Raw genomic sequence first — 14,423 nt, forward strand, 5'->3', positions numbered from 1 at the left:
TTCATACACGACATTCATTTATAGTCCTTCCCAAGTTTTCAATCTTGAAAGTAATTTTGATAGAAAACGTACAAAGAAAACCTCTAGCACTATAAAATAGCTTAATTATTTAGAAACCCGTTGCACACAAAAACAATACAAAACCCCAAAGAATCTTTTGATTTAAAATTTTTTTTAGCGGTATCCCAGTATTCTCGTCCTTTTCTCTGTAACCTTTATAAGCAGAAGCATGGCACATTTCTTGGCTAAAACCACAATTCCCGCACCAAACTTATATCAATTTTCACTAACCAAATGAATCGCTATTCCAGATCATAGCTAAAAGTTCATACTACTAAAACTGTGTAGAATGCCATTTGCATTTCCATCCCATCGGCGAATTTTTGTTTCTCTTATAATGTTGCTGAAGGACCGCTATAGGAGCAAAAGAACCATGGCAAACAGTTCACTGTCAGAAATGTTTACGTTTTTATTTCGAGATCAAATACGAAACACAATTTCTATATAATATTACAGCCATAAGTGATAATATCATTTTTATACAAAGAGATTGCTTCTTTTTTTGCTCTTAACTTAATTTAGAGTGTACGAAAGAAGTTTGTGTATAAAGTTTAATGAAACTATGCTATAATTTCATATTTCATAATATTGAAATCCGATAACCTAACTGCTAACAACCATGATTAATTACATTCACCTCAAAGACTGCTCCGTAACTTGAAACACTGGGAAAACAAGCGCAACGGAACTGAACCCACTCATTACACGTCCATATTTACAAGATCCGTAATAAACATACTATAACACGCGATTCAATTTGTGTTCCGATAATATTAAAGTAAATATACTCTCTGGGCTACAAACAATAATAAGAAAAAAAAAAAACAGCCTCGTCATAAACCTGAAAAATTTATTCTTCACGCTTCTCGACTTCCACATTGTCTTCGTTTTCGTTCTTTCCGCTTTTGAACAATTCACCTAGGGAAGGAAGCGGAGGTAGAGCGCTGGAGGGTAAATCAGCTAAGTCAGGCAAAGAATCAAAGTGCTCTTTTACCTGAAAATATTTTCAGCAATTTATTAGGCACGAAAAGGTTTGGTTTTTTCACACCATTTTTGGTGTCTGCAAGAACACGATGAATGATTATTATAGTAAAAAGTAAAAATTTTGAAGTGCTCTTCTGGAAGCCAATATCGTAGAAGTTGAGCTGTGTTTATTGCAAATTACTATATTAAGATTTTATCATCAAATTGTTGCATTAATTCATTTGTTAGGATCAAAATATTCTCTACTTAATCAAGAAATAATAAAAACAAACTGATGTCTTTTCCTGTTCTAATTTTTCGACTTTTTCCCGTACAGAGCGTAGCATTTCATCGTTTCTTACTGCACTGGCTTTTAAGAAACCAAAATATTCCGGCAGTAGCTGTTGCAAAAACCGCCTATCCTCCATTTCTGCCGCGAGCCTACGATAAACAATACAAAAGTTAGTTGCTTATAAAATTACTGCCTGATATTGAATATTCTGAAAAAAAAATCACCTTTTACAATATTCCTTCACCACAGGCTCAGCTTCCTTGATCTTCTTCAATAATTCCATCGCTTGGGACTCATTTCTGATAGGTTTTAAAAGAGCAGGATTTGCTATCGTCTCCGGAAATGAAGCTATCAGTTGACTAAAACAAATTTTAAATCTATAAATGAAAATGTTCCTACCCGAAACTACACACAGCAAATCTGAACAAGTAAACCTGAACCATTTTAGACATCTGGCCACACGAAAAAAATACAACACGAAAGTCTTAAGCAACGTGAAAAAAAAAAAAACTGCAAAAAACCAGTATTTGAAAAAAAAAAAAAAAAAACTGTGTTTACTACAAGAAGTCAGAAAAAAAACTTCAATTTTTAACACATAAATGAATCATTAGAAAAGTTTATAAATGCAGGATTAATTCCTACCGTGTTTCGGCGTCAGCAGATGGTGGGTCTTCCAATTTCTTCAACAACGATATTACATCTTCTGTCACTCGAGTCATGACTTTGATGTCAAAATTCTCACTATCCATTTTGCTCTGCAAGAACAGATATCTAACAAAGAGATCTAACAAGTTCTCAAACTCACTCAAGATAAATATAAAGAAAGATTCTCAAACGCAAAACTAACAATGAAATGCCATAGATTTAAAAAAAGTAAGCTAACCTTTTTCGGTTCCGGAGAATCTGCATCAACGGTAGGAGTTGATAAATGCGGTGAATCTACTGTCTTCGCAACAATTGGGGGTGTGGTCGGTGTCTGACGTGACTTTTGAATGTTTTCAGTACTTAGAATTGTTCCACCTAATTCGATGTTGAACTCAACAAGTCTTATTCCAGTCAACGATGATGTAACGGCATTCATTAATCGATCTACCTTTACATCCGAATATATTTGGCGCTCACGAAAAACTCGCAAAATTTTTTTCATTGCTACTACCGCATCAGCATCTGCATGAAGGCTCACATGTCTGCAATGCAAATTTATCAGGTGAAAAAATTTTTTTGACTTCACTACGCATAAATAAAACACAAGAAATAAAACGTAACCCAATGAAATATTATTTCATTATCTTATTTATCTAGTCAACACACCGAAATGCAATACAGAAAATGTAAAGACCTAACCCTTGCAAGTTCAATTATTGTAACTCAATCATAGCGATTCAAAAGCAATTAAAGGCTCGAAACCTATAAGGAACATACCTAAAGGCTGGTTCTAAATTTTCATAAAACATTCCCATGAAATGTGGGCAATGCTTTCGACTGTTTTGTATAACATCGTTGGCAAGATAGAGCAGATTGATTAAACGAACCGGTTTCGTTTCCTTCTTGATTTCCTGAACATGATCATAGAGAATGCTTTTAACCAAGAGCATTCCTTCTGCATAAAGCTGCATCAGTTGTTTCCATCGTTTAATGGAGAATAAATGCAGCTTGAAGTTCTAATCCCCTTATTCCATCTTCACATTCCAAAGTTCACGTCCTAGTATACTGAAGAATTTCTTTTCGTTCCCACAACAATCAGTAAGACAATTTGCAAATACGGAGATGTGAAAGAATGTGTAACCCATGAAACAAAAGCAATGGTATGCCCCAAAATCATAAAAAGTATACACTAGAATTCGGAACTTATAATCTCAAATTAAATTCACCGCAGAGCATGTCCTCAAGAAAGAAAGTGAGTGACTCGAAAAATAGTTGATAAAAGTGTGATCACTTCACAGGGCGAATCAACCAATCAGCGTTAAATGTATCCGTCGTCAACAACTGATAACAATTACCTGAAGCCAAACTTTAACAATCGTCTCCGCATGACTCTTCTGATGATGCAGCAACCACATGGACATCATCTGTACCGACTGCTGCGTCGTATTCAACGTCTGCAACCGTCTTGACATTGCTGCTTCAGAGAATCCAGCCATAAAGAAGAGTTACCTAGAAACTCAGCAGCTTAACAACACCTCCAACAAAACACATCTACGAATTCTAGTAGTATAGATTATATAATAACATTATAATGGCAGAATAATCTAGCATAATCATATGTTCTAAATTCTCCTTAACTACTCATAATAACAAAATATCATACACATCTACTGTATTCTCTCAAAAACCCTACCTTATATAGTTATCTTCTACCTTTTCAATTATTTCTCTAATTATGCCAATTAGCTTTATTCATATATCAAATATATCCACTATTCTATCATTTTGCAAGTAATCCAAAAATCCTTCCAGCCTTTATTTCTCTTCAGTCCCTCTCATACCATCAAATTATCACTCATCCATCACCCTTAACTCAAGCCCCGCTCTCCCGTCACACCTCAAAACTCTCATAACCCTCCCCACAACACCCCAAAACCCTCATAACCCTCCCCCACGGTTTACATTTTATAAAATCTGCCTTATCCCGTTTTTAACGACCAGAGGACGATGTGACACTGTTTTGTCTCTATTGATAAACAGTAGTGTGCAATTTCCTGTTTATTCGTTGAGGTAAAAAAGAAAATTCAGTTAAGGATATAAGGAAGAGCTGCTTAACATAAAAGGGTTATTGTTATCAGCACTATCTATTTGAGATGAAATTGGAATGCAAATATAATCTTTATAAGTTGGAATAATGTACAACAATTCATTTCTATAATTCTTCATAAAAACGTACGGTTTTGTCCGGACAAAATCCGGTAATGCTCATCTTGTCACTTTGGCCAGCATTGTACATTCAGGTAGTATTTTAGTATTAGTTAACAATCAGTACTTATTCAGCTGGTTCAAATTGTCATTTTTTTTCCATGAAACTTGAATTGAATATTTCACTTCATTAATGATTAGTATTATTAAACGATAATAAATCATCTAAAATAAACAGTTTAGCTTTAAAAAAGACTATACTAGAAAAAAATTCAGTAAAAAAAGTATAGTTTAGTAAAAATAAAAATAAGCGGTAACAGTGTAGTTTTTAAAATTAAATACAAAAATAGTTTGGCAATTAACAGTACGAGTTAAGGCTTCTTCTAGTGAAGTTTTTAATTTCATTACTGAGATATCAGATAGAAATTTAGTATTATTACAGATTTGTTTTATAAATATACTGTATTTAACTATCGGTACATTATTGCTATTCACATATGGCTCAGCAAATTGTTTAAAAGCGAAGAAACTTTCAGTTACAAAAGATGGTACTTTTTGTTGTATTTCTTTATAATATTTGATAATTTTTCTCAATAAATCGAGAAAATGAACACTATTAGGGATCAAAAAATTAAACATAAATGAATTTATAAAAAGTTGTATTTACTGTTAAGATGAGAAATTCTGACATGCTATTTATATGATTAATTAATACAAATTTAGCATCATCTAATCAACCAAAGAAAGCAGTTGTTGAACATTCTATACGTTTAAGTTATCACAACGATTTACCAAAAAGTGAAGGAAGCGATGAAACAACACCCAAAATTGTTAGCAAACATCATCCTGGAACTCTATTTATCAGTCCTGATCAGACACAATCGGGGTAAGTGCAAATTTTCAATAGTGTGAAAGATGTAATTATTAATAGTTTTGTTATTTCCTAGAAATCGGTAATTAAGAATAAGTATTTACCTAGTATACTATTATGAGACTTAATGATAATTAAGTATAAAAATAAGTTAAGCTGCTCGTCTAAATGTTTAAAAAAAAAAGGAAATGGTCCAGAAATCCAATTTTGATACATTATTATTATTATTATTTTGATCAGTTTTCCGTAAATTTTTGAGAAAATCTGCTATTTTACAACAAATTGGTTAACAGTGATATTTTGGTGATTGAATCAGTTATACATTTTATGTTTAAGTAAGTAATACGCTTTCAGAGTAATTGGCTCAAAGAATTTACTTCCATCCAAATATACGTCAAAATTATGTCGTGAAGCAGAAAAAGTTATCAGAAAATCTTTGGTAAATATTTCATTTAATTCTTTAAATTTCATAAAAACTATTTCATAGATCATTTAAATAAATGAATTTTAATTTTTTCCAGAAACTTTCAAATCTTTTAGAAATACTCAGTTTTTATTTTTTGATTGTTTCTCTATTTCATTGTTTCTTTCATTAGATGAAAAACGATAAATTCAAAAATTTTTGACATTTCATTTCATATTTCGGTTTGCTATTGTGTAATTTTTCAAAGTACTTTAATTATTAATACTTTATTTATTTTGCATTTATTTTTTTTTTTTCTGATATTTATTTAACTGATCTAGGTATCTATTTAGAAAAATGCTCACAAAAAACTAAAATACAAATGATATAAATGAATATGTTTTTTTTTTTTTTATTAAGATTGTTGGAAGTGAGAAATTGACAGAGGATAAAACGCAAGTGTCAGTACCATCGATGGATTTTACACAAATGACAGCAGAATCAGAAGAAAATGATAAGCAATCATCAAAAACATTAACAGAATCAACAATGAAAGAAAGCAAAAATATATTGAAACATGATAAAGCATCAGATGAAGCACTTACACAAAATGTTTCATTAAGTCAAACATTAGATGTTAAACAGGTAAAGGTGCAGCAACCTTCGGAAGGAGAGGAATCAGGAAGTAATGGACAAAGTGCTGCTGCTATTTCTACAACCGATGATCGTAAACAAGATAGTATCACAGTCGATACAAGTTGATAACAAAACAAAAAAAAAGAAAATCAGAATGACGATGATCGACAACAATTGAGATTTTCTGAAAAGAAAAAATAAATAAATAAACGTTACGTCAAAAAAAAAAGTCAATACTGTGTTATTGTGATATTTATTCTCTGTCCATTTGCAGATAGCATTTTGCTTTAAATAAACTTGTTACTTCTAAATGATATCGCTGATAATATGAAATATATTTGAAATAAGTAATAAATTTAGCCATTATGATAGTGTGATATCGTGATATTACAATTCTCTTGCTATGTTAATCATTTTAAATAAAACTTATCATTTGGACTATAGCTAATGAAGGGCTAATTGTTGTATCAGTGATGTATTGACAAGATTGAAATACGTATTGTTTTTTCTTTTTTCAGATGACATTATTCAAGAAATCAAAATATATCATTATGAGGGGATCATTATTAATTGATAATAGTGTGATAGATGTGAAATCTTTGCTTATCACTAAGCTTGTCACTGGGAAACATTTCAATTGATGATAATAAATGTCATCAATTGAAATCTGAGGTAGAATTGTTGTCATACAATTAATCATTATTAATAACAATAATTACTCTCGGTAATTATTTTAAAAATATGTTATAAAATAATAAATGCTATCCATGCTAAGGCAACAATAATGACCAATGCCACTTGTCCAAAATACACAAATCGAACTAATTTTTCTCGATCTTGTTCGTGAATTTGTCTAATATTCTTCGATCGATCACAGTAATTATTTGCAAAATGTTCACAATTGTTATTATCAGTTGTACTACTAGATATTGCCATTGATGATGATAATGATGTGATTGATAATGATGTGGTAGGTTGCTCAGTTATTCGTTGTTGTCTAGAAATAAAACTAAAATTATTACTTTATTATATTATTAGTATTTGAAATTAAAAAGAGAAATAAATGCTCAAAATATAATAATGGAAATGGAAAGCAATGAAAGCACAAATAAATTAGAAAATAAAAATTAAAGTAATAATTTACTGATTTCTGATGCAACCAACATCTATGCTTTCCCATCGAGCTAAGGAAGTTTGTTGTTGTTGTTGTTGTTGTTGATTGTATTGAAATGAAGAAGCATTTATGCTTGCTAACTCCATGCTAAGTCATTCTATATGTCGCTATTGTATACCTGTAATTAGCTCTAATTAATAATTTATATTAAATACAAATTCATAAACTAAGTATATACGTTAAATGCATAATTAATACAAAAAGCTTTTTAAATGTATTACTAAAATTAGCAGAGTAACTGATATAAATACAAAGCATTTCAAAAATTAATTCAAGCATTTGAATGAATAAAACATTATTGAAAGAAGAACTGTTCAAAACATTTGACAAAATGGCTCATTAAAATTTTTCTTCCACCCATTAAAAAAATAAATTAATTAAACTTCATTCTTAAAATTAAAATAGATCTTTTAGTCAATAGTTTTCTTTTTTCTTTTCACCCAAAATATTAAGCAATCAATGTTCATCAAATCATCCAAAAAACTCTAAGTGAAATCTCAAATATATTTTTGAGAAAATATTTCATACATTTTCATATTCGCACAATAATCGATGCAAACAAGTTATGAAAGTCGAAACAAAAATCATAAATTTAATCATAAATAACATCATGTTGATTTGTCATTGCTGGCGCTACTGACCGGTTTGTCATCGTATTTATATACTTAAGTATTTTATTATGACTTTAAAAATTGATCATAATTTTGAGCAAATAAATTCACCAAATTAACCCATAAATATAGAAACTTTGAAGAAGAAGGATTTTTGAAAACAAGCGCAATTAAACTACTAACAAACATCATTGAAAATATTTTATACAAAGGACAGAATTAATTAGAAAGTATTTTATACAAAGAGCAGAACTTAATTTATTTATTTCCTTGTGATGTAAACAGTTAAATAGTGCTAAAGCGTAAATATATTTTTAGTTCAAAATAAAATAATTAGTATTAGAAATAATAGCAATAATAGTTTGTAGATTAAAGTTAATGCGCAAATGTTACCAAAGATTTTTTGTTGGTAAAATTAATGCTAAATTTATAATTATTAATAAAATTTTCATTTGCTATAATATACTTGAATGTTTGAATAATCTTTCAAATAAATGCCGAATAGTTGAAATATTTGATTATTACTAAAGTGAATTTCTGATGTGAAACTAAAGCAATCTTTGAATTACAATTTATAGATTATCGATTAAAGTAAGAATAACAAGTTGGATAGAAAAAATTTACTGAATTGAATAAAACATAAAAATATTTAAAAAATAAGTAGTTGTAATATATTTTGTAAATATTTATTTTGATAAAAAAATTTTTGCGAAAAAAATTCTTTGTTTTGATATATTACAATCGAATTTCATATAATTGATAATAATAATAAACAGGTAAAATTAATAAAAATGGATTATATAATAATTTAATCCAAAGGAAAGGATAAAAAATAAATTTGAAAATGAATAGAAAATGATTATAATAAGAAAATTAAGTGCACATTAACTTAAGGGATTTCTATAATAATTTTTATTTTTCATACCGTTGAAAAATTTACCTTTTTATAAGTTAAATTTATTTCCATAATTAATAGATGAATATAAATCGAATAAATTTTTAAAATTTTATTTCTTACTCTTCTGATAGAATAATAATTCATTATTTATTATTTACTTCTTTAAATTTGGGATGCACAAATGATTTTAAACTTTAAAAAACAAAATAATAAACCCTTTTTTTTCATTAATTACGATAAAAACGATTAAAAAATTGTAAAATGTTTTGAAAAATTATATTATATCATAGAAATATGAGAAATGATTTGGTCCAAAGTAAATATCACAATGCGATTTATTTTTTTCATTACTTACTTTTCATTGAAAACAGCATTTGACAGTTGTTTAAACTGTCAATCAATTTATCAAATTTATCGCAAAAGTATGCTGCTGTTCGTTATCTCATTGAACTATTACTTAAGAATTTCTTTTATGCTTTACTCAAATTTTTTTTTTTTTAATTAATATTTTTCTAATTGGAAATTTAATAATATAAAAGCAAGAAGATAATATCAAATCATAATGGTCAAGTTTAGAAATCAAAAAAAAAAAAAAAATAGGAGGTGAAATTAAAATGAAAGATATTGTATGGATGATTTTAATAATTGCAATTTAAATATTTAATAATTATATGCATATGAAATTATATTACAAAGTTCGATCAAAATGTAAAAAATAATTGTTCAAAAAAAAAAAAATTGAACAAAACATACATTTTTAAATTATCTAAGTGACTGATTGTTTTTATTTTTCATAAAGACTTGAATATGTTTTTTTTTCTTTCTTTTTCTAAATTTATTTTCAGTTGAATATTTTTCTTAATTAGCTATTGCATTAATTAGAGTAAATGAGAAATCAGTAAATGAAGTGCAAATTGTTATCTGTGAAAATTTCGAATTGAAAAGAAAATGACTAATAATAATTGATTATACGATAATGAATTTGTGCATTTAAAATTTTTTAAATATTGTATTATCTATAATGGAAAATGTTATGCACTTTATGTGATTAGTTTTTCTTTTTTTCAAAATTAAAACTGAATTTTTCTTTTTTCTTTTTTTTTTTCTTGCATAAAATTTCACAAATATCATTGATGGAAAATAATTTGTGATCGATGAAATGTAAGGGATGAATGGTTGCGAGGCAACGAACTAATTTAAAATGCAGAATGAAATGAAGGAGTAATAATTAAATTTAATATAAATCTAACATTAAAATAGAAATGAAAGAAATCTACATTAATTCAAATTATTAAAAATGAACGACAAATGAAAAAAGAGATAAAAAGAAAAATGTTTCATCTCATTTTTTTTTTTTTTGCCTAATTTAAATTATATAAAATGGAAATTGAAAATTTTAGCATACATATAGTGAAGTGATAAAGGTCAACTGATAATGATAAATATGGGATAAAAGATAAACTATAATTTAAATCAGCTCAAAAGAAAATTGCTTATTATCAACTGATGTGAAAAAGTTTTAAACTTACTTTAATATAATAATAGCAATTGACGGAAGTGTCATTTGGTAATTTCATCGTATTTATTATATTACTTTCGTAATGGAAAAATTGTATATTAAAAAAAAAAAAAAAAACAAGAAGTATTATTGCAACTAAAAAAATAATTTTTTTTTTAAAAAAAATTTTATTTAAGTATTAAATTTTCAAAATTGGTTTTTAGATAATGCAACCAATTTTTGCAAAATGAATGAATGAATAAATCTCAATAAATTATCACTTTCTAGCATTTTTTTAAATTACAATTAATTAATGAAAAAGAAATGATGCATGAAGGAATGCATAATTTCATTGTTATTATTACTATTATTATTATTATTACTATTATTATTATTATTATTATTATTATTATTATTATTATTATTATTATTATTATTATTATTATCACAAGTTTCGATTATCACTATCACTAATTAAGTCATTTTAAACTTTTCCTTTTTTTTCTTAAAAAAAAAAAGGAAGAAAAAGAATTTTATAAAATAAAAAAGAAATGAAAGAGAGAAGAAATGATGCGACTCGTTGACAAATTTTCTATGAGAAAAAAAAAATGTATTTCGAAAAAAAGACGCTGAAAATGATGTCTATTTGCGCTTTTTGTAGTGTTCAACTACAATTATTTAAAGTCAATCGAAAGTGTCATCTATACACTTTCAACCTTCAACTTTCAACCTTCACCTTTCACCTCTTATCTTTTACTGTAGAGCAAACAAAATCAATGATGTAAATTAAATTAAATTTCAGTTAATTTCTCTTTTCTTTCTTAAAAAAAATTGTCATTGTTATCATTGATAACTTTTTATTGCTTTTTCTTTTGTTGTATTCAAAAAATTTTAGCAAAACATTTACTTTTGTGCATCTTGGCTCTTTTTAAAATTAAAATTAAAATTAAAAAAAAAAAAACATGCCAAGCATTCATTACTGCACAATTAACTAATACTTTTACAATCCATTAATTCAATTTTGAAATATAATTTGACAATTTTTTGATAATATATCATTAATTAAAAGACTATTTACTTATAGCAATGATATTTTTCACATTTTATTCTCACTGGTTTTTATCATTTCAAAATGATAACTTATCACTGCAGATTAATAATGATACTCGAAGAAATCTCAAAAATTTTTTGGATATTTTCAAAAAAGAAAAGTCATAGTTTAAATTTATTGTCATTCGAAGAAGTTAAGGTTGCATTAATGGAACAAATTATCCTAGTAACATTGACCTTTTTCTTTTCTTACAATGTCATTTGAGGTGATATCATTGCGACATTACCGCTCAATAAATGACAGTTGCAATTTCTCGTTGCACACATTTCTCTATGCAAATTATCTTCAATTTCATTCATTGCATATAATCAATTTGGTTATTAAATGTGGCAGCAAGTGGTTGTGACTTGCGTATTTCTTCTGTTCAAAGCAAAATTTCATGCAATACAATTGGCCGATCACAGTTATAACGGTCGATTGATCAATCCTTAACTGATATTAACACGGCTAGCTGATTGATCGATTGATTGATTGATTGATTGATTGGAAAAGTTTAAACTTATCATCTAACAGTTTTAGGAAAATTTTTGAAAAACAAATTTTAATAATATAATTTTTATTTTGCAAAACATTTATTATTTTTGCCTTATCGATGAGTAATATCAGGAATTTATGAATGAATAAATATTAATTCTCTTATTGCATATTAGAATCAATTTTCAGGTACTTTTCCTATGATTTTGGAAGCAACCAGCAATGATACCGTGGAGAGAGTAAAACTAAAATCAAATGAATCGGAAAAGTAAGATTAAAGTTAAATGAATCGTGAAGGTAAAAGTAAAATCAAATGGATTAGGAAAATGCAAATAAAATGAGATGAATCAGGAAAATGGTAGAGTAAAATGAAATGAATCAGGAAAATGGTAGAGTAAAATGAAATGAATCAGGAAAATGGTAGAGTAAAATGAGATGAATCAGGAAAATGTGAGTAAAATGCAATGAATCAAATTGCTAACAGTTGATAACGACTAGTATCGTACATAAATTTGTGGTACACCTAGAAGTGATAATATTTCTTCGATTGTATGGCAGAAACTAAATGATAAAAGAAAACGAAATAAGAGAATAATCTCAAGTAAGCATCTGTCTTTAATTCATTGCTATTGTATGATTTTTTTTTTTTTTAATTATTAATTATTATTAAATGATTAATACTCACTGATTTAAAGACAATTATTTATTTGATTTCAAATATTAGTACTTAATTTCCATTCTTCTTATATAAGATTAGTTAGTTAGTATTTTTATTTTTTTCTTGATGATAATTTAACTTATTTATCAGACAAACACATTAATCTTTTAATTACTTCACTTTATCAATAAACTAATACAAAATATAATGATGAAATGAAACTAAGAAAATGCGATTTAATTAAAAATTGAAATATTAGAAAGTTTACACTGTAAATGCATTATTGTTGCAAATTCTAAGTTCCAATCATTCAATATTTCAACTTATTTATTTAAATTTTGTTTTAAAAAAAAAGATTAAAAAAAATGAACAATTATGCAAGCCACTTGCAATATTTATAGAAAAAAAATTGAATTATTTGATTGCTGTCATAATTTTCACATGTGTTTAATATGTTATTTTTTATTTAAATTTTGTTTTTTGTTTTTGTTTTTTTTTTTTTTTTTGTTTTTTAAGTCTTGATGTTAAAATATCTTATTGTATCATTTTAAAAAATGCAATCAATTGAAATTTTAACAAATTTTATATTACTCAAATTGTGCATTATTAAATGAAATGAAATTATTCCAATTTAGAAGTGTAGTTTAAATTAATATAGCAAGCAAATATAGTAGGATCAAATTTAATAGTTTAATAAAAGGATAATTGATTTCTTAAGTTTAAATTGCTATTATTATAATTTTATTTTTTAATTTTATAATAAAATTAATTTATTGTAATGTAAACTATTTTCTTGATAGCATCATTTCATGAATTGATTTTAATTTTTCAGTTCGAAATAGATCAAATTTACTTTTAAAAAATACATTATTTCATGATTTGATTTTAGTTTTTTCTTTTTTTTTTTAACTTTTTGAAATAAATCGAATTAGTATAATTAATGCAAAATGCATTCAGAAAATAAAGAAACATTATCCAATCAGACAAATGGCGCAAATGGTGAATTTTATAGCAATGTCACAGACAGTATGAATACGACAATGATGGCATGCAATTTTTAAATTTCTCATCAATTTTGTTAAAATTTTTTTTTTTAAAAAAAAAATGAGGAAAAAAGATTGAATTAAGGAGAGTCAATTGCGCTTCAAATAACAAAAAAAAAAAAAAAAATGCGATAGAATTGGATTGTCTAGTGAGTAGGATTATAATGAAATGGTGCTATTCCAAATGTTTGATAAAATTGGATTTAATATTTACTTGAATGCCTCTTTAAAATAAATTCAATTTAAAATTCATTAATTATAAATCCAATAATTAATTTCTCATTTATGATTTTTTTTTCGAAAGAAAAGAAGAATATTTTAGATGATATCAGACACAAAAAATTCCTCAATTACTCCAAGTAGGTTAAAATTTTAAATTTACCAAATTGTTTATTAATGAAAATTCATTTTTCACATCAAAATTTTAATTGCAATTTTGCAAGTTTTAATAATACTTTAAATATTGAAAATTAAATGACATCTAATATCATTTAATTAAATAATTTATGATTGTATGAGTTTGATTGATTTAAAATTAACAAAATCAAAAGTAATAAAAAAATTCTATTAAAAAAAAATAGATTATTGTTCGATGTTTTATTGAATCTTAACATTGAACAATACACAGTATAGTTTATGTAATATAAAATTTTTTGTAATTTCAAAAATTGGAAGCAAAGTTTCAATTAATTTACAATTAAATAAATTTATTGTTTTTTTTTTTTTTTTTTTTTTATTGAAATAATATGAAAATTTATAGTGGGAAAAGTGTTAATAGCAATGAGTGTCACAACAATATTAACAATAATTGTCACCTTTGTATTAACCATTTATATCACCGAGAAGAGATTATTCACTGAGCGACAAATAGCTATGCAAAT

General features: G+C 26.4%; 4 protein-coding genes across 5 annotated transcripts; 2 read left to right on the forward strand and 2 right to left on the reverse strand.

Moving 5' to 3' along the window:
- Positions 1–910: 910 nt before the first annotated feature.
- Positions 911–3,456, reverse strand: Bma-cids-1 (the record flags this gene model as incomplete). 2 transcript variants are annotated; one of them, XM_043076505.1, is made up of 7 exons in its annotated part: positions 911–1,054; positions 1,317–1,464; positions 1,540–1,674; positions 1,958–2,070; positions 2,199–2,502; positions 2,738–2,871; positions 3,316–3,456. In XM_043076505.1, the coding sequence occupies 7 exons, from the start codon at positions 3,454–3,456 to the stop codon at positions 911–913; spliced, it is 1,119 nt and encodes a 372-aa protein (XP_042932439.1). The 2 variants fall into 2 exon arrangements, with proteins under 2 accessions (XP_042932439.1, XP_042932440.1); XM_043076506.1 differs by having other exon boundaries at positions 2,848–2,871; positions 3,316–3,347.
- Positions 3,457–4,221: 765 nt separating this feature from the next.
- Bm8978 (Uncharacterized protein) lies at positions 4,222–6,201 on the forward strand (the record flags this gene model as incomplete). Its single annotated transcript, XM_001902170.2, has 5 exons — positions 4,222–4,260; positions 4,608–4,713; positions 4,889–5,051; positions 5,391–5,475; positions 5,860–6,201. The coding sequence occupies 5 exons, from the start codon at positions 4,222–4,224 to the stop codon at positions 6,199–6,201; spliced, it is 735 nt and encodes a 244-aa protein (XP_001902205.1).
- A 618-nt stretch (positions 6,202–6,819) lies between these two features.
- On the reverse strand, positions 6,820–7,335 carry Bm13391 (Uncharacterized protein; the record flags this gene model as incomplete). The annotated part of the gene is made up of 2 exons (XM_043076507.1): positions 6,820–7,072; positions 7,220–7,335. The coding sequence occupies 2 exons, from the start codon at positions 7,333–7,335 to the stop codon at positions 6,820–6,822; spliced, it is 369 nt and encodes a 122-aa protein (XP_042932441.1).
- Positions 7,336–12,041: 4,706 nt separating this feature from the next.
- Positions 12,042–12,444, forward strand: Bm1551 (Uncharacterized protein; the record flags this gene model as incomplete). The annotated part of the gene is made up of 2 exons (XM_043076508.1): positions 12,042–12,109; positions 12,369–12,444. Coding segments are annotated over 2 exons (144 nt in total), but the record flags the coding sequence as incomplete, so codon positions are not given.
- Positions 12,445–14,423: the final 1,979 nt, after the last annotated feature.

This window comes from Brugia malayi (genome assembly GCF_000002995.4).
Source record: "Brugia malayi strain FR3 genome assembly, contig: Bm_v4_Chr1_scaffold_001, whole genome shotgun sequence".
Taxonomy (NCBI): Eukaryota; Metazoa; Nematoda; class Chromadorea; order Rhabditida; family Onchocercidae; genus Brugia; species Brugia malayi.